The sequence below is a fragment of the Momordica charantia genome, assembly GCF_013281855.1.
Source record: "Momordica charantia cultivar OHB3-1 chromosome 5 unlocalized genomic scaffold, Mcharantia_2.0 BLBB01000005.1, whole genome shotgun sequence".
Classification (NCBI taxonomy): Eukaryota; Viridiplantae; Streptophyta; class Magnoliopsida; order Cucurbitales; family Cucurbitaceae; genus Momordica; species Momordica charantia.
The window spans coordinates 21,827,966-21,846,206 of NW_028275163.1; the positions used below are offsets into that span (position 1 = coordinate 21,827,966).

The 18,241-nt window shown below is 36.1% G+C and overlaps 2 protein-coding genes across 6 annotated transcripts in view; both read left to right on the forward strand.

The window, feature by feature from the left end:
- Positions 1-826: 826 nt before the first annotated feature.
- On the forward strand, positions 827-11,786 carry LOC111019334 (RNA helicase family protein). 4 transcript variants are annotated; one of them, XM_022295689.2, is made up of 16 exons: positions 834-1,183; positions 2,659-2,804; positions 3,026-3,125; positions 3,217-3,435; positions 3,514-3,609; positions 4,230-4,505; positions 4,922-5,125; positions 5,207-5,362; positions 5,484-5,576; positions 6,244-6,458; positions 6,593-6,752; positions 7,952-8,225; positions 8,303-8,495; positions 8,640-8,826; positions 9,936-10,304; positions 11,359-11,786. In XM_022295689.2, the coding sequence occupies exons 1-16, from the start codon at positions 896-898 to the stop codon at positions 11,485-11,487; spliced, it is 3,105 nt and encodes a 1,034-aa protein (XP_022151381.1). In that variant the 5' UTR covers positions 834-895; the 3' UTR covers positions 11,488-11,786. The 4 variants fall into 4 exon arrangements, with proteins under 4 accessions (XP_022151382.1, XP_022151380.1, XP_022151381.1 ...); XM_022295688.2 differs by having other exon boundaries at positions 832-1,183; positions 3,217-3,609; XM_022295691.2 differs by lacking the exon at positions 834-1,183 and having other exon boundaries at positions 2,664-2,804; positions 3,022-3,125.
- A 1,229-nt stretch (positions 11,787-13,015) lies between these two features.
- EMB2016 (mRNA methyltransferase EMB2016) overlaps positions 13,016-18,241 on the forward strand; it is a 32,816-nt gene continuing 27,590 nt past the window's right edge. Inside the window, exons 1-4 of one of the 2 annotated variants that reach the window (XM_088123654.1) lie at positions 13,016-13,300; positions 13,495-13,583; positions 13,900-14,023; positions 17,600-18,220. In XM_088123654.1, coding sequence (XP_087979780.1) covers positions 13,226-13,300; positions 13,495-13,583; positions 13,900-14,023; positions 17,600-18,220 — 909 coding nt within the window. In that variant the 5' untranslated portion in view covers positions 13,016-13,225. The remainder of the gene's footprint in view (positions 13,301-13,494; positions 13,584-13,899; positions 14,024-17,599; positions 18,221-18,241) is intronic. The other variant, XM_022295740.2, reaches the window with a different exon arrangement.

Consider the following 18,241-nt stretch of genomic DNA (forward strand, 5'->3'; position numbering starts at 1 on the left):
GACGCTCAGTTTGACCTTATTTTGTCTAGTTGATCATTTGTATCGTGATATATTTATAACATCATGTCGTTTAAATGAGTGATGGACATTCAATTTTAAGTAATGATCCAATGACAAAAATGTAATTTTTTTGTTTAAATTCAACACGTGTTGGGGAGGGGATTCGAACTCACAAATTGGAGGTATATAGTAATTACCACGGAACTATGCTCGCTTTGGTATTATAAAAAAAGAATTATGAATGTGCATCTTCTTATGATGATTGTAAAATTGATATATCCTCTTTGATTTATAACATTAAACAAATGAAAGTATACAAAAGTTGGAATTCCACGTCACACTTAATATTGCCACTAGTTCTAAGTATATAAATCCTAAATACTAATTTAGTATATATACCTTTTTCAGATTTCGTTAATGTACGTTCAAAATATTTATTTCCTTCCACTGTTATTTTTAATTTATCTTACGTACCTTTAGCATACATGTTTTGATAACGTTCGTTTAAAGGTGATTATTTTAGTTTACACTTACAAAATTTTATGATTCGAATCTACGATTTTTTTGTCGGAGATAAGTACCATCCTAAATAGTTATATTTAAGTTGGTAAATTTTTTTTTGAAGTACAAGAACTTTTTTTAAATACAGAGAATAGATTCGAACTCACAGAATTTTAATTGAAGAGATATGCCAATTACTATCAAGATTATTCTCTCTCGAATCTAAAAGTATAACAACTGCTAGAATATTTTGAGAATTTATAAACTAAAAGGAATAAAAAATAATCGAGTTCACTTATTTATGAAGTAGAAGGGCGATGTTTCGAACCGCCAACCGCTGGCAGCGCCACGTACAACGATCGCCGCAGTGCGATTTTACTCGATTTATAAATTGATGTCCCTCCGAATCTTCGCCGCTTCTAGCCACTCTCTACTTAGCAAGGACCCATTTCTCGCGCCTCGACTCTCTGTACTTCGGCCATTCATTTCAACGTTCGCAATGTCTCATCGGCCCAACTATCAAGGCGGCCGTCGAGGCGGCTCTTCGGGAGGAGGACGCGGTGGCGCCCGACGTGGCGGAGGCGGAGGCGGTGGCGGTGGCAGAGGCGGCGGTGGTAGAGGCGAGCAACGTTGGTGGGACCCAGTCTGGCGGGCCGAGCGTCTGAGACAAAAGGCTGCTGAGGTACTCTTTAATCTTTATTAGTTTTCTCGAAAATTTTAGATGGTGGCCGACGATAGTGATGATCTGTTCGTGGGTCGTGGGAGGGAAAGGAGGATGAATTAGATAGCTGTTCATCTGAATTTACTGGGTTAACTGTTGCATTAGGTTTGGCTGACGGTGTCAAATATTTGAACGGATCTTTGGGTTAAAAAAAAAAGAAAGAAATGCTATGCTGGTCTTTCAAGGATGGTTAAAGCCTAGGAATCATTTAGTTTTTGAGAAGTGGAAAGGTTTCTAGTTGCCCGAAGGTTTTCGTTGGCTATTTATAACTCAATAGGTTTTGGTCTCCCTCCTTCAAGCTGGCATCTAGAACTTCTCAATTAGTCTTCGTCCCAGTTTTCGTTCCGGGCTATGGATTCTCCTTTGGACGTTTTGAAGGACAAAATTGTTTCATCTATCAAGATAATTTCTGGCGTGTCTACTTCCTATTTGGATGGCTATATCACCTTTCTAAATAAGAGTTAGTCGGCTTTCGAGAAGAAAGATCCATATATATCTTTGTCATATCAAGAAGTGGATTCGGTGACTTAAAGATTACTCCCAAGTGGGTCTTGGAGTCCTATGGTGTTTCAAGATTCGGCTTTGTAGTTTTTTGGTTTCCCCCTAGCTGTATAGTTGGTTTATGATTCTCAAAGCTTTGTTCTTTATTGGCTTATTTTCTTGTAATTTTTTGGTTTTTTGTTCTCTTTGGTTTGTTTCTCTTTTCGCTCTCTATGTGATTTATCCTTGAACATTTTCTTCCTTTTAAATTTTAATATATCAATGGAAAGTTTGTTTCATTGTTGAAAAAAAGAACATACCTACCTTTAAACTTCATGGTAGTCACCCACCTAAAATATCTAAATCCTACAAGTTTTGTAACAATCAAATATTGTAGGTTTAGACGATTGTCTCGTGCGATTAAGCGAGTTATGCCATGCATGTAAGTGGGGTAGATACTTGCGATATAAAAAACTCTTGTTACTCCATAGAACTCTATTGTACCATGTCTTTTCCATTATGTACTTCTGCACTTCTAATTCTTCCTGGTGTCTAGAAATCCTTAGGTTTAAGTCCATTACACGCATAAACAATGCAAATAAAATTTCAAGTCATGTGAAACAAGGATAATTTTTTAAGTCGTCATCCTTAATGTTGTTATTACTAGAGAAGGGACCCTTATCCATTTATTTTTTGGTTGCGGTGGTTGATGTCTTGAGCATACTTATTTTAAGAGGATGAGAATGAGAAGGGACTAGGGGAGGATCTTAGAATGGGAAAGGAGTCAAAGGATATAATTTATCATACACAACAATACCTTATTTAACGTCTAATATTTTAATTGTTTGGATTGAACAATGTTTGAAATATTATATTATTGTTTTGACGCCCAATCTTTTGTTGTATAATCCTGAATCATAATATATTTTTCCCTTGAAAACAATTCATATTTGCAGATGGAGGTTCTTAATGAAAATGAATGGTGGACTAAGATGGACCAGATGAAAAGAGGAGGGGAACAAGAGATGATAATTAAGCGTAATTTCAGTCGAAGTGACCAAGAAATCCTTTCTGATATGGCTCATCAGCAGGGTCTTTACTTGTATGTTTCTACTGCCATATTTAACAAATAACAAATATTATACTTATTACTAGAAGCACAAGAACAAGCTCGGGCTTGTTTTTCTTCTGAAGCGTTAGAATCATTTTATGTGTTGCCAGCATGCCAGTTTTTGTACTTTGTAGGGTACAAAGTAATATATATATGATACCTAGGATGGGATCTCACTTTATTTGACTGATTTTGTGCTTGTGGAAAGAAAGCCATGCATATAATACGGGGAAGACCCTTGTGGTTAGTAAAGTTCCGTTGCCAGATTACCGGGCTGATCTTGATGAACGCCATGGGTCCACGCAGAAGGAGGTTCATTTTTTGTTTTTTAAATGAGTTGTAATGACTTCTTTGGTTACCCAATCTGTTTAGAAAGAGTATAACATGTTTAATTTATCTGCAGATTCGTATGACTACAGAAATGGAGAGGAGAGTTGGAAATCTTTTGGATAACTCACATGGTCAGGGAAGAGACCATAATGTTTCTTCCACTGCATCAGTTGGAGCAAGCAAACAGTTACCAACTTCTGTAAATAGCACAAAACCTGCCTACAAGTTGGGGACTGATACTGCAAAGGATAAATTTAGTGCTGAACTTCAGCAGAAACAAGAACAGATGAAAGTAAATTTGCTATTCTTTTGCAATGATATTCTCTCTCTCTATACATGTAAATATCGTGTTACCTATTATGCATTGCAGGGAAGTGATGGCTTGAAAGCAATGCTGGCATTTAGAGAAAAGCTTCCTGCCTTCAAAGTAAAGTCTGAATTTTTAAAAGCAATGACAGAAAACCAGGTGCAAATGCAATCACTTTGAAATCTAACATTCATATTGGAATTTGAACAATTTCTATTCTCTTCCACCCGATTTACCAAAAAGGATAAATGGAAGAAACAAAGCTTCATGTGGCAGACTTTTCTATGCTGAACATGTACTATTTAGTTCATTGGTTGTTTAACATTGATCAATGGTGAATGTTTAGGTTTGGACTACTATATAGTATTATTTTAACTATTTATTATATGGTTCATTGGTGGTTTAACATGACCGACGGGGAAGATTTAGGTTTAGACTACCTGAGAAAGAGTGTGGATGCCATTAACAAGCTTGGAACTCTCTTAACTAGTATTTAGCATGTTTGATAGTTGGACTGTTGGAGAGGGAAGGAAGATTTGGGTATAGAACTATTGGAGAGAGATAGCTAGCCCTCTCAGAAGGCTATCAACCTTCGTAGTTTTCTTTTAGTATTCTCCCTCTTTTCCTGTCAGTTTAATTTATTGATTGACTGAGTCTCTATTTTCTAAGAAGTGTTTATTTCAATGAAGTGTCAATTTCCTTGAACGTTTGACTCGAGGGACATTCATGGCTTTATTTCTCTAGTTAATACTATCCACAATTTTTGTCTTGAATGTCAGGTATTGGTTGTTTCAGGAGAGACAGGTTGTGGTAAAACCACACAGCTCCCTCAATTTATTTTAGAAGAGGAGATATCAAAACTTCGTGGTGCTGACTGTAGGATAATATGCACCCAACCTCGGCGTATATCTGCTATTTCAGTTGCTGCTCGTATATCCGCTGAAAGGGGAGAAAATCTTGGTGAAACAGTTGGATATCAGATACGACTGGAAGCGAAACAATCAGCCCAGACACGACTACTATTTTGCACTACTGGAGTTCTACTCCGGCAGTTGGTATATAAGCTTTTCATGTGTTTCCGATATGTTTTTTTGTAACCCATGTATGTCCTTTTTCCCAATAATCTCATCTATGCCATGCATTTTTTTTTTAATTGGACTAGAAGGGTGTTTGGTAAAACTAGCTTGTTAAAAATGAATCTCAGGTCAATGCCTTATGAATTGTAACTTGCAGTGTTAACTGAGTCTGCAATTGCAAACTAACACTTGGCTGTTTATGTTGGTGGAAATTAAATGTTCCATCTGAACACATCCTCAACTTTCACAGCCCCTTCATAGGCTCAAAATTTCTGCTATTATGTTTTAATGCTTGTCTGAATCTTGTGCTTGTTTTACCTTGGTAAGGTCATGGTTTTTTATTCTGCTCCGCTGTGATTAGTACATAACTCAGGGGCTCCTTGTCTTGAATTCAGGTTCAGGACCCACAATTGACTGGTGTTAGCCATTTGCTTGTGGATGAAATACATGAAAGAGGCATGAATGAGGACTTTTTATTAATAATTCTGCGGAACCTTCTTACTCAGCGGCCAGATTTACGTCTTATTTTAATGAGTGCCACCATCAATGCAGACTTGTTCTCCAAATACTTTGCGAATGCCCCAACCCTACACATACCAGTATGTGCAACATCTTAATTTCCCTGTACGCATTTTTAGTATGTAATAATTATAATGTGAATTGTTATTATGAAATATCAGGGAAAAACATTTCCTGTGACAGAGTTCTTTCTTGAGGATGTGCTGGAGAAAACTCGTTATAATATCAAGTCAGAGTCTGAAAATTTTGAAGGAAATTCAAGGAGAAGAAGGAGACAGCAGGAATCTAAGAAGGATCCATTATCAGAATTATTTGAGGCATTATTCATCCCTACGTCTGTTGTCAGATTGTCACATTATGTCCGGACTCCGGATTAGAGTTACGTGTAATCAATTTATGATTTCTAGTAATACTTACTGCAGTATTATTGTTTTGTAGGATGTTGATATTGATACTGAGTACAAAAATTATAGTACATCTACGAGAAAATCACTTGAAGCCTGGTCTGGAGCACAACTTGATTTGACTCTGGTATGTCCTTGAATGGTATATCGAGCCACAGAGGATGAATCAGTATTTATTTTAAAAAAATTAAATTGATTTATTTTACCTTTTACTTAAAAAAGCAATTTCATTAATGAGAATCGTGAGATGAAAATTGAAATTGAAGTATAATTCACTTTATTTCTACCATAAAAATGTTAACTTTCCAATATTAGTAGGGAACAACCTGACTTAATGGTGGCCGAAATAGAATTTTCTTTTTTCTCCCACTGAAATCTTCTTTCAGCTGTGGAAAAAGTTCAAAATACAAAACAAAAGGGATAAATGAAGGATAAAATATTTGAGTTTTTTTTTTTTTTTTGATGAAGTATTTGCCATTTGGGATATTTTGTAAAACTTACGTTGGCTAACTGCATAAGGAGAGGGTTGGGATGGGCTTCTCGAACCATTTTGGATTCTCTGTTGAGCTTTTTCATCAATTTGGACATTTAATACTTAAAATTTAGGCCCATTTTCTTATGGTTTTGAAGCCCTACTATAAATAATGAATTTTATATTTAGTGTGAAGTGATTTTCTAAACGAATATTAAGAAATTCAATCTAACTTTGTACAATTAATTAATTTATAAAAGGTCATGGTACTTCTAAGTGTTTATTTTATTTGCATCTAACCAGGTATACTGTTTATCTGCAGGTGGAGTCAACTATTGAGTATATTTGTCGCCATGAGGGTCATGGTGCTATTCTTGTATTCCTTACTGGTTGGGATGACATTTCTAAACTGCTTGAGAAAGTTAAAGCAAACAATTATCTTGGAGATCCTGGAAAGTTCTTAGTTCTTCCAGTACATGGTTCCATGCCAACCATTAATCAGCGTGAAATATTTGATAGTCCTCCCCCCACCAAAAGGTAAGTTTGACCCTTTGCTTGTGAAATTTATAGGTTCCTTCCCCCCTCTCTCTCTAATACATTCGTAAGAATTAATCTTTCATTTGCTGCTACATTTCCCTCAACTTCTAATCTACATTTGTCTATTATTGTAGAAAAATTGTGCTGGCAACTAATATTGCTGAGAGTAGTATCACCATAGATGATGTTGTCTATGTCATAGATTGTGGAAAAGCAAAGGAAACAAGTTATGATGCTCTGAACAAGCTTGCTTGTCTGTTACCATCATGGGTTTCCAAGGCTTCAGCACATCAGGTTTGTTTTATTTTATTTATTTTTAATAATTTTTATAGGAGATTGAGCTTTCATGGAGACGCACACACATACACAAAAAAAGAAAGCCCAACCAAAAGAGCCTGTACCTAAAGGAAGGGCCTCAAATCCAAAAAAATTACACCTAATTGATAATTATAAAAATCCTTAGAAATAGAAGCCCATTAAGAGGTGTTAAAATGAATAATATTCCACACTTCTTCTCAAGATCTCTCAATCTCCCTAAAAGTTTTGTTATTTCTCTCAATGCTCCCATAGAACCATGAAGAACTTAACAAGTTCTGTTATTTCAGCACGCCAGGTATTCACTTTCTTGTAATGATAAATAGAAATTTGCAAAGCTTATCTTTGGGGACAGAAAGCAAAGTTCCTTCAAAATAAGGAAAGTAGAAAGAATGCCTGCCAATAACAAGGTTGCCAAAGCGTATGGGGAGACACAAGGGCATGTTTTCTTTACTTAGCTCCTATGCGGCAGAGTGTTGGTGGTCTTTCTTCTCATTGTTTAACATTTCGTGCGTTTGGGACTTGGATGTTTCCCATAATATTCTTCAGATCCTTTATGGTTTGCAAATCAATTCAGAATCAATTCAAAAGCCAATCTCCTTTGGATGAAGGGTTTTAAAGCTCTCATCTCGGAATTGTGGTTCGAGAGAAATCAGAGAACCTTGGAAGGCAAAAGTCGCTCATCTCTAGATTGTTTCTCAATTGCAAAGTTCAAAGCTTCTCAATGGTGTTCTCTTTCCGACATATTCTCCTCTTACTCCCCTAGTATGTTACGTATGAATTGGGGGGTTTTTATATCTTCCCCTAGTGGTGTCTTTTAACTTTTGTCGTCTCTACTGTTATTGTTTTTTATTTTTTTCACTCCATTCGGAGTTTGTATCTTTGAACAATTTTGATCTTTTTCATTAATCAATGAAAAGTTCGTATCTTGTTAAAAAAAAAAAATAAAAATAACAAGGTAGCCAAAGAGAGCAAGCTTAAAAGGAAAAGAAGAAGCACCCCAAAAGAGTGGCAAATACCTTGTTAAAGAAAACCTCTCTTACAAGTATATCCTTACTTTTAAGTAACAAATAAAAGAAGAGTACTACAAATACAAATTTGTGACTTCCAAATTTAATGCGATTACATTGTTTGGTTTACAAATTTCTTTTCACATGAGTTGATTGCAAAAATTTCAGAGGCGAGGTCGTGCTGGTCGTGTGCAACCTGGTGTTTGTTATAGACTCTATCCAAAAATTATCCATGATGCAATGCTTCAGTATCAGTTGCCTGAAATTCTGAGAACTCCTTTACAAGAGCTTTGTCTGCATATCAAAAGTTTGCAGCTAGGTACTGTTGGATCATTTTTGGCACAGGCATTACAACCACCAGATCCTCTTGCAGTCCAGAATGCCATTGAACTTCTCAAAACAATTGGTGCTTTAGATGATATGGAGGAGCTTACACCACTGGGTATATAATGATGAATTTTCTCTTTCTTCTTTTTAAATATTGAATTGTGATCAATATTCTTCCGATCCATAATGCAGGCCGTCATCTTTGCACTCTACCTCTGGACCCAAATATAGGGAAAATGCTTCTCATGGGTTCTATATTTCAATGCCTCAATCCCGCCTTGACCATTGCTGCTGCTCTGGCTCACCGTGATCCATTTATCTTGCCCATAAATAGGAAAGAGGAAGCAAATGATGCAAAGAAATCATTTGCCGGTGATTCTTGCAGGTTAATGTCTGGCTGTGATTAAAAAGAACTTCTTCTATAAACTTTCTACCACTGTGGAGGATCTTCAACTTTTCTATTGTTATTTTTATGTCAGATTCTTTTGTTTCTATTGCTAAGTTTTTAATTATAAACTACCAATCGCAGTGACCATGTTGCTCTTCTTAAAGCCTTTGAAGGATGGAAGGATGCAAAAAGAAATGGAGGTGACAGATCGTTCTGTTGGGATAACTTTTTATCTCCAGTAACCTTGCAGATGATGGATGACATGAGAATGCAGTTTCTGGATCTTCTATCTGATATTGGCTTTGTGAACAAGTCTAGGGGTCCAAGTGTAAGCTTTCTGTCGAACTTATTTTGGGAGGGAAATTTGGGTACTTTCTAAAGCAACTATGTGCAGCATGCCAATTACTCTTTTTTTTTTTTTTTTTTTTTTAACTAGAAACAAACTTTTTTCATTAGTAAATGTAAAGATAGAAAAATATTTAAGGATACAAGCCTCCAAAAGAGTGAAATGAAAACCAAACAACCAAACAAATAAAGTCAAGTTCTCCAAATATTACAACCAAAAGGCGAACTAAACAATGAAAGACAGAATCGCATGCGGAAATCTTGGAAAGCCGAAGGACCATATCTGCAAAACCCACTATCATCAAGCTTCAACACCAAGCAAATGCCCAATGCCCAGAAGAAAATATCAAAAGATCAATTAGGAAACTCTGTAGAAAGCCAAAAACTGAAGAGGACACCCAACGATTATTGCTGAAGAATCAATCTCGAGACTCGAGTAACCTTCTAAAACTCACAGAAGAAGCTTCTTCCACGATTTTCTATACAATTCTGCAACTGAATAAGAGGCATATTAACCTTGGGTTCTATCTTGTATCCAACCCTTGTTTTAATCTCTTTTTTTTTTGTGGAAGAAACAATTTCATTGATAATATGAAATTGCAAAAGAGATAACAAAGACTCAAAAGAGGGTTACATAAAGCATTTCCAATTGTAAAAAAGGGAAGCATTTCCAATATTAACTTTGGGTTCTATCTTCACAGTTATCACTTGGAGTAAAAGTTCTCTTTTTCACCATTATACCCTTGTTTTAATCTCAGTGAAGTTTGTTTTTGGAATTTGATCTTTACGTCCTTGAGAGGTGGTTGTTTATTCTCAATTTTGTTTGGTGTTGTCTTTGATTTGAACTTTGATAATTTTCCATTGTTTTTGTGAAAGAGTACTTGATTTTTCTCATTAATTCTTAAATTTGACATGCTGGAATCCTGCCTTTCATTTTCCCCATCTCTTGTCTTTTGCTGTGGGTTTCAATCTTTGTCTCCCTTATGTAAATTCCCTTTTTGGAATAGAAGTTTGAATAGAAGTCAAGTCTTTTATTTCTTTAAAGGAACATCAGGCTTTTCTAGGTTAACAGAAATGACACTTATTTTACAGACATACAACCAATACAGCCACGATTTGGAGATGGTCTGTGCAGTGCTCTGTGCTGGATTATATCCAAATGTCGTGCAATGTAAACGAAGAGGAAAGAGGACAGCCTTCTACACTAAGGAAGTTGGGAAAGTGGATATTCATCCCGGATCTGTTAATGCAGGGGTTCATCTCTTGCCCCTACCTTACATGGTTTACAGTGAGAAGGTCAAAACAACCAGTATATTCATTAGAGACTCTACCAATATATCAGATTATGCCTTATTGTTGTTCGGTGGTAATCTTGTACCTAGCAGAAGTGGAGATGGCATTGAAATGCTCGGTGGCTACCTTCATTTTTCTGCATCAAAGAGCGTTTTAGATTTAATAAAGGTAATTCTTGAAAATGTCTAATGTATTTTCCACTTGTTCGGCACTTCAAGTGGAATCTTTCCTCCTCCAGGACACTTATGTTGTGCAAAGATAGGGGGAAGAGTGTTAGGCCTCCTATTGTGAATACCTATAGCAGGAGGGGTAGAAAGGGAAATAGAATAGTGGAGAGTGAGGAGCCATAATGGCCAATGGAGAGAGAGAAAAGTAGGGTGGGAGGAGAATAAAGTAGGGGAGGCAAGTTAGTGAGGGATATGCTTTTTGTAATCAGTGCCTAGTAGCAGTGAGGATAGGTAGGAGAGTTTCCCTACCCTCTCGAATTGGTGGTTTGAAAGTGTAATGCCTATGGTCTTGTTCTTGAATTTCTGAAGGCTAAATAGTAAGGAGGTACCTTACAAAGAGAGACAGAAAAAGTATTGTAGGTGTGTTGCAGATTGTCGAGTCTAATCGAGGTTACATTTACATTTACTGTTACAAGTGAGCATCCAAGCAAGAATTGTTGAGTTTGATTATCTAGGCTAGGACTAGTGGAGGAATTTTCATTTTTTTCAAAGAGACTTCTATTATGTTTCTGATAGAACCTCTATATTATTTACTGGAAGAGAGAAGGTAAAATTTCAAGAGCTCCTGCTTCACCTAAACCCGCCTTTACATAAAATGCCAAAAGATAGACCTCACCCCTCCTACCCAGGGTATTTAACTACATTCCCTCCCCAGCGCCCAGCCATAACTACTAGCCAACTAATGGACCCACTTACAAAACAGAATTCCCTTCACCTTCCCACACTAACTTTACTCTTTACTCTCCCTTTTCCTCTTGTACACATTTAAACAGGCGGCCTATCAGTCCCCCACTTGTTTGTTTGTCGACAAGATTTTTGACTGTGTATTGTCAAGTTTAGATAGCTAGGATGAAGTTGCCATTACAGGCAGGTACGCGAGGGCGAGAGTCTAGATGTCTACGGAGGATCGTTGGGTCTATACTAGAAAAGTTAAGTTGCAGATACTTATGTTTATGGGTTCCATTGAGTTTCATCTCTTCTCTTTTCTTTCCCAGAAATTGCGTGGCGAACTCGACAAGCTTCTGAATAGGAAGATTGAGGAGCCAGGCTTTGACATTTCTACAGAAGGAAAGGGAGTTGTGGCAGCTGCAGTTGAGTTATTACACAGTCAAGTTCATCATTAATTCAAGTTTGCTTCTTTCAGCATCAACTACTTACAAATAGAATAGAACAAAAGGGTTGATCTGTTCTTTGTGTAGGGTACCCTTAACTGAATATGGTATATAATGATCCCTAATCAATAGAGCTATTCATTTTGTTGGTTGGGAATAGTCTGCAAACGTTATTGTTTCTCAGTGATTACATTTTGCCAACTTAATTACATGCAATTTTTGACCTTATTGTATTTGAAACATCATTATATTTCTTTGATCTGTTGATCGGAGATTAATAATCCATGGAACTGAATGTATCTTTCATTTCATTGTTTGGTTCACGAGAACTTGATCAAGAAAAATCTTTATGCAATACTTATTGAATACAAATAACAAAATGTATTTTGACCCATTGTAGGCTTCAATCATTTTGCATCATTTTTTGGTAGAAAGTTCGACTAACGAGAAAAAGTGTCTGGCCAAAGTTATAAAGGTTTGATCTAGGGGAATGATTTTCTTTTTGGGAGAACAAAAACAACCTACTTTTTCTTTCCTTTTTGGGTGCTACCTTTGGATGATCTTCGATTTAGCATTCAAGTGATATTTTACATTCTTATAAACATTAAATTCATGCCAAAAATCTATGCTTGTTACTTTGAAAGTGAAATCATACTCGGATTAAGATTTCACAAGTTCTTGAAAATTTATTTAAACCTCATTTTTCAACTAAAGTGTATTAGAAAAAAAAGTCTTTTTTTTTACGCAGACGATGAAATTGTATAATTTTCAATCGTCTGATTTACTATGAAAATTTTGAAGCTCCTTAAAATTCAGGAGAAACAACATTATTTAATAATTAGAGTTGTCAAATATTTAATGGTCTTAAGGAGTAAGTCCCTCCGTTCTAGTCTATTAAAACATTATTTTTAGAGAAAATTTACCTAATGTATGTTTAAAAATATAGTTCTTCACAAAATCGTCATTCGAAAAGTAATATATCCAAAATGATATCTTTTGCAGCTAGGATTTATTTATTTTAGTACAACACGTGGAAGTGAAGATTCGAACTCATAACCTTTTGATCAGAAATCAGAAATAGGTGCCTTAACCATTTGAACTATACTCGAGATGTTTCCAATTCATTCAAATCCGAAGCTTTTTCTACATCCATACGATCTACTATAAATATGACACAATTTAAAAAAACGTCTAATAACATATATTAATTCCATACATCTATGAATGATTATAAACATTTTAAAAAAATAATAATTGGGGGTAAGAGATTCGAACTCAATACCTCTTTGATTAGAGGTGGTATCAATATCTATTATTTATGTTGCGATTATAAACCTCTATTACTAATACATCTATTAATATTAGTCGCCTACTACAATTTACAATTCCTATGTCTTAAATTTGAAACTAATTTGTTCTTAAAAAAAACTTGAAATTAATTTGAAATCAAGGATCATTTAAGTTTTATTGTTTTTGTTTTAAACAATCTTGTACTTGCGAAAAAAACCCAAGAAGAGTGGTCAGGCCGGACTGGGTTCGGAAGAGCGAGTTGGCAACTCAGACGATCGACTCAGATCCAACTCGCTAAACCCCAACTAGTCTCTCAGGTCGGTGGGACAACCTGAAAAACCCTTCTAACTACCAAATTTCGCCCCCTCTGCCGTTCCCACCGCCGGAACCCTAGGTCGTAGAATCACTCCTCCGACGCTCCCCTTCCATGGTCCTCTGATTGCTTCTTCATCTTCTTCAGATGGGTCGGCCGGAGCCCTACGTCCTCTTTGCCCAGACCTTCGCTCACCCCCACCTCGACGAATACGTTGACGAGGCAAGTATCTTCTCTTTCACCTTTTCTCCATTGCCCCGCTACTACCAAATTTGGTCCACGTTCTTGTTTGATAGTCCGAATATGGTCATCTCTGCGGCTGACATTCTTTACTTGATGAGAGTTCTGTTTATCTCGCATTTGGGTTTGCTTTATCATTGAACTAAGTAAGTCATTGGCCTCGTCGCTATCTCCAGGTATTGTTTGCTGAACCAGTTGTTATCACCGCGTGTGAGTTTATTGAACAGAATGCTTCGTCTACCTCTCAAGCAGTAGCACTAGCTGGGTATGTGTGTCTTGCAATTTGAATCAGTTGTTATTTGCTCCTGAGCGTTTGATTTTTACGAGTTGTACTTATGAATGTTTGGTTCTTGATTTTAAGTTGAAGGTTTGCTTATCAAAGTAACATTTTTTTTTTTTTAAAAAATCGAACTAACATTTTGGTATTAGTGAATTGTTGAAATGTGATTATTTCCTTGTTAGTGTCGGGTTGAAAATGCCCTTCTTATCTTTCCCCTAGGTTTCGCTTTTTGGTAAGCGAGGTCTGGGGTCAAGTTTGTGTTACGTATGTTTTTAAGGCGCTTTCAATTTTTACTTTTCAGTGCCACTTTGCCTCCTTCATTTGCCGTAGAAGTGTTTGTTCAATGCGAGGGAGAGACAAGATTCAGACGCCTCTGTCAGCCTTTTCTATATTCTCATTCATCATCGAACGTTCTGGAAGTTGAGGTAATTTATTGTATAAAGATGAAAACTTATCATGTTATTACTGATGTATTACTGATTTTCTGAGTGCCAACGCAGTTACGTTGAATTATTTAATTGACCTTTTTTTATCTCTCTTTTTAAATGTAATTCATTTTTTTAAAGCAACGTACATAGCCTCTGTGTGAATGTTACTTGGAGAACTTTGATGTAAATCTGGCTTGATTTAAAGTGCTGTCCTGGATTAGGATTGTTTATTTTTATAATTTTTATGGAGAAATAGAATGAAACATCAATAATTCGAGAGCCGAAGAAGAGGAGGCAAACAGACTATACAAAAGACAAAAACTGTACAAAGTTATAAAGTTTTGCCCCGAGTAACATTTAATAGAAAAATAGCAGTTTAGAAAAACCATTAGATTTAGATATCCTAAGTGAATCACTAATCTCAAGTCTCAACCAAGTTTAATTTCAAGTCTCAACCAAGTTCTGAATATTTGGCACTCAGTGCTGTATCATTGAAAATTCTTTTATCCTGCCCGTTAAAATGTACAAAAAGTGGAAAGGACACTAGCTTGCCTAATCAATTAGACTGGGAAACCATCTCAAACAATATGTTCTTGTGGCATCTTATTTGGTGTTGTGCTTTCTTTGCTGTTTTTTTTGGAGCTATGATTTGAGAGGAATATCGGAGTTTTTGACCGGCTTCAGAAATTTTGGGAGGAGCTCGGGTCTTTTGTTAGATGCGATGCATCTCCTTGGGCATTTGTTACTAAAGTTTTGTTTTGTTTTGTTTTTTTTTTCTTGTTTAATAACGATCATTTAGGTCCTTGTCTTTTAGATTGGACCCCTTTTGTATATTTAGTTTTGGGTTTGGGCATTCTCTTTTGTTGGGCTGTTTTTTGTACGCCCTTCTGTATTATTTCATTTCATCTAAATGAAAGCAGGTTCAATAATGGTTAGTAATGATGATCAAATTGGAAGTTTGGACTCTGGAAGAGCTTGCACCAAGAAAAAATCAGCAAAAGGGCAATGGATAGACAAATGGATGGAAGCCTGGGAGGCTTTCTTGTCAAGAATCCACCATTGTGGGAGAAGACAAGACTAGAGGAATGAGCCTTTTTTCAAATGAACAGGAGTATTATTATGACCAAGAACTATTGACCAAGGGTCAATGACGAGATATCCAATTTCATACCATAATAAGAACTTTCGAATGTTTTGTAAAGAGTAAAATAAATAGGAAAAATTAGAACTCGAGGTAATTCAAAAATGAAAAGACTCCTATTTAGACACATTAGAATCACTGTCTTAAGGCTCAATGATGAGACCTCAAATTTCATACCATCTATGATGTTGTTTCTTATTAAAAAGGACGAGGCCTTTGAGTAAGGTTGAGGTAAGACAATGCTCATCAAGCTACTTGCCATTTACCATTCAAATCAATGGTGAAGTTGGAAGCATGGCGATATGGAGATTAGAGGAGATTGGAGGAAGTGTCAAAAAGTTTTTGATAGGAGTGAGTGTGAGAAAGTTAAAAGAAACAACAGGACCAGAAGAGAACTTAATATACTTCCAGTGTCTCTTATCCAAAAAAAGAGAACTTAATATCGTATATGGATAGAAAAAATCAGTAGGAAAGAGAAAATTGCCAATTAGTTTGTCTTTCTGAAAATGAATACTTATATAGTTGGTGCAAAGATCTAGAAAAGAGTCAAGTTTGAGAGAAATATATTTCTTAGGACTACGTTGAGTAGTTTGACGACTGATTTAGAATTTTTCCTATTTGGATAAGCTCTTTTTTGAAGTTTAGCTTCCAAAAGTAAAATCCAACCAACATTTGAAAATTGATTGATTCTTAGAATTTGCCAATGAGTAAAGCCTTGGAAATGTTAAGGGGAGTCCTACAACCAAGTTTACTCTCAAATCTTATTTTATCCCATTTCCTTTTTTTTTCTTTTGATAAGAAACCAAGAGAATATATTAGGGAAAAGAAGTCCGAAAAAGGTGACCCCGCTTAAAGGGAAAGGGTCGAGAAGACTCTTCCCTAAGATCTATACAATCACAACTTTCCAATCTTGTAAAATCAAAGAGAGACCATAGTTACAAAAAACCTTCTTGTGGATAGAAGCCCAAGAAGCCGTATGCTTAATATTCACAAAAAAAGAATCTAACGAAATCATCTTCCCATAAAAAAATATTCTATTCCTCTCTTTCCAAAGGTGCCATAGAAGAGCCCTTGCTGCACAATTCCAAAGGTTTTCCCTTTTAGCGTGGAACCACCAAAACCTTCTACTATAAAATCATCCACTCTCCTAGGCCGACTAAGAGAGATGTCTATAAGAGTCGCTACAAAGCTCCAAGCTCGAGTGGCAAAAGGACAATGCAACGAAAGGTGGTCCACCGTTTCTATACTCTTCCAACATAACACAAAATGATGGGGAAAGAGCCCAATGGGGGGAGCTCCTAACTTACTAGTCCTTAATAACCCTTGATAATAAGATTTGTTAGGTCTTATTCTTTTGGATTGGAGCTCTTTCTTGTCTCGTTAGATTACCTCTTATTTGGCTCCTTATGGGCTGCCATTTTTTGTTGGTATTTATTTACTTGCCCTTGTGTATTCTTTCTCAATGGAAGTTTGGTTTCTTGATTAAAAGAAGCATTTGAAATATGTATTCAAGGGCTTCTAACGCTCACATTTCCCTTGTTTAATGTGGCTCCCCCTATCCAGAATTCTATCTTATATGTCCATTCTTTTAATAAATAAAAAAAATTAAAGAACATCTTTCATGGAGAGAAACGAAAGAATACACCAGGGCAATAAGATAAGAAAGCTTGGAAAAAAAGGAGCCAATAAAATAAGAAACAAAAATAAAGGATCAACGAACTACACTATTACAACAAAAGGGCTTGAGGTCAAAAGAATAAGAAGAAAAAAATTATTATCGAAAGCTTTAGCAACAGAGATCCAAAGCGTAATCTTGAGCCTATCCAGCCCCCAATACCTTTCCTCATCTCTAAAGACCCTCTTATTTCTCTCAGGCTAAATAGTATCAAGAACTACAGAAAGTGGCACATTGGGGAGCCTTTCATGACTGGCTGCGACCAATATGAACTCCAAAAGTCTAAAAAAAAAAAGTCTGAAATCATCACAAATTGTATTGTATGCCTCTCGTGTATTCTTTCATTTTTATCTCAATGCAAGCTTAGTACACTTTCAAAAAAAAGAATAGTCATCACAAATTTTGACCAATTGGAGAAGTTTCTTGTAACTCCATTGGTATGCGAGATTTTCAGCTTCCCTCCCTTTTGTAATTTCACACATATTGCATATTTGTTGAAGTATCTCTAGATGATTGCATGTCGTATTGTGCTCTGTTGTTTGTTTGTCTGCACCTCTTTTATGGACTCTAGTCCTATGACTATGTAAATTCTCTATTCTTATGATAATCTATTTTTCTTATAAAAAGAGATAGCATCTGGTATATTCTTAAATAACTAGAAAAAACCTTTTCTCTCTGGTTGTTGATTAACTTCTTGGTACCACTATTACTTTTGGTTGGCTTCTTTGTGGTTTAATAGTATTTATTTGTTTGACAGACAATTGTAAGTAACCATTTAGTTGTAAGAGGCAGCTACCGCAGCCTAAGCTTGGTGATATATGGAAATACAGCAGAGGACCTTGGCCAGTTCAACATTGGTTTGGATGATAGCTCATTAAATAACCTTGTTACCTCTGCTGAAGAGAACTTAGAGGATCTCCCTCTGGCACTACATTCAACTAGTTTGATGACTGAGGAACCTGTGACTTCTCCAATGAAGTTGTCACAACCTGATGCTGTATTGGATATTCCGGTTGAGGTTAAGCAATTTTTACAGTTAATGGCCAACATGTTGGAACAATTGAGTTTAGGCGATGCAATTCATAAAATATTAGTCATTGTAATTTCATCTGCTTCCTCTTATGTCTCTTATATTCGAGAGAGATCAAAGGATCCAGAAGCTTTGTGTGGTATTTTCAAAAATGCCAATAAGGATCTTCTTAAGTTGTGTAAAGCTATACAAGAGTCGATGGATGTATCAGCTAACTTATCTGCAGAGTTCTCTTTCCTTGAATCTGAGGCTGATTTGGCTTCTTCAAAACAGTTGGTGGATAGTTTGAGCAAGTATTTGAATTTTAACTTGAGCTCTTCAGCTGTTGGCTGTCCTTGGCAATCGAAGGTCTGTTTAGATATTTTATTT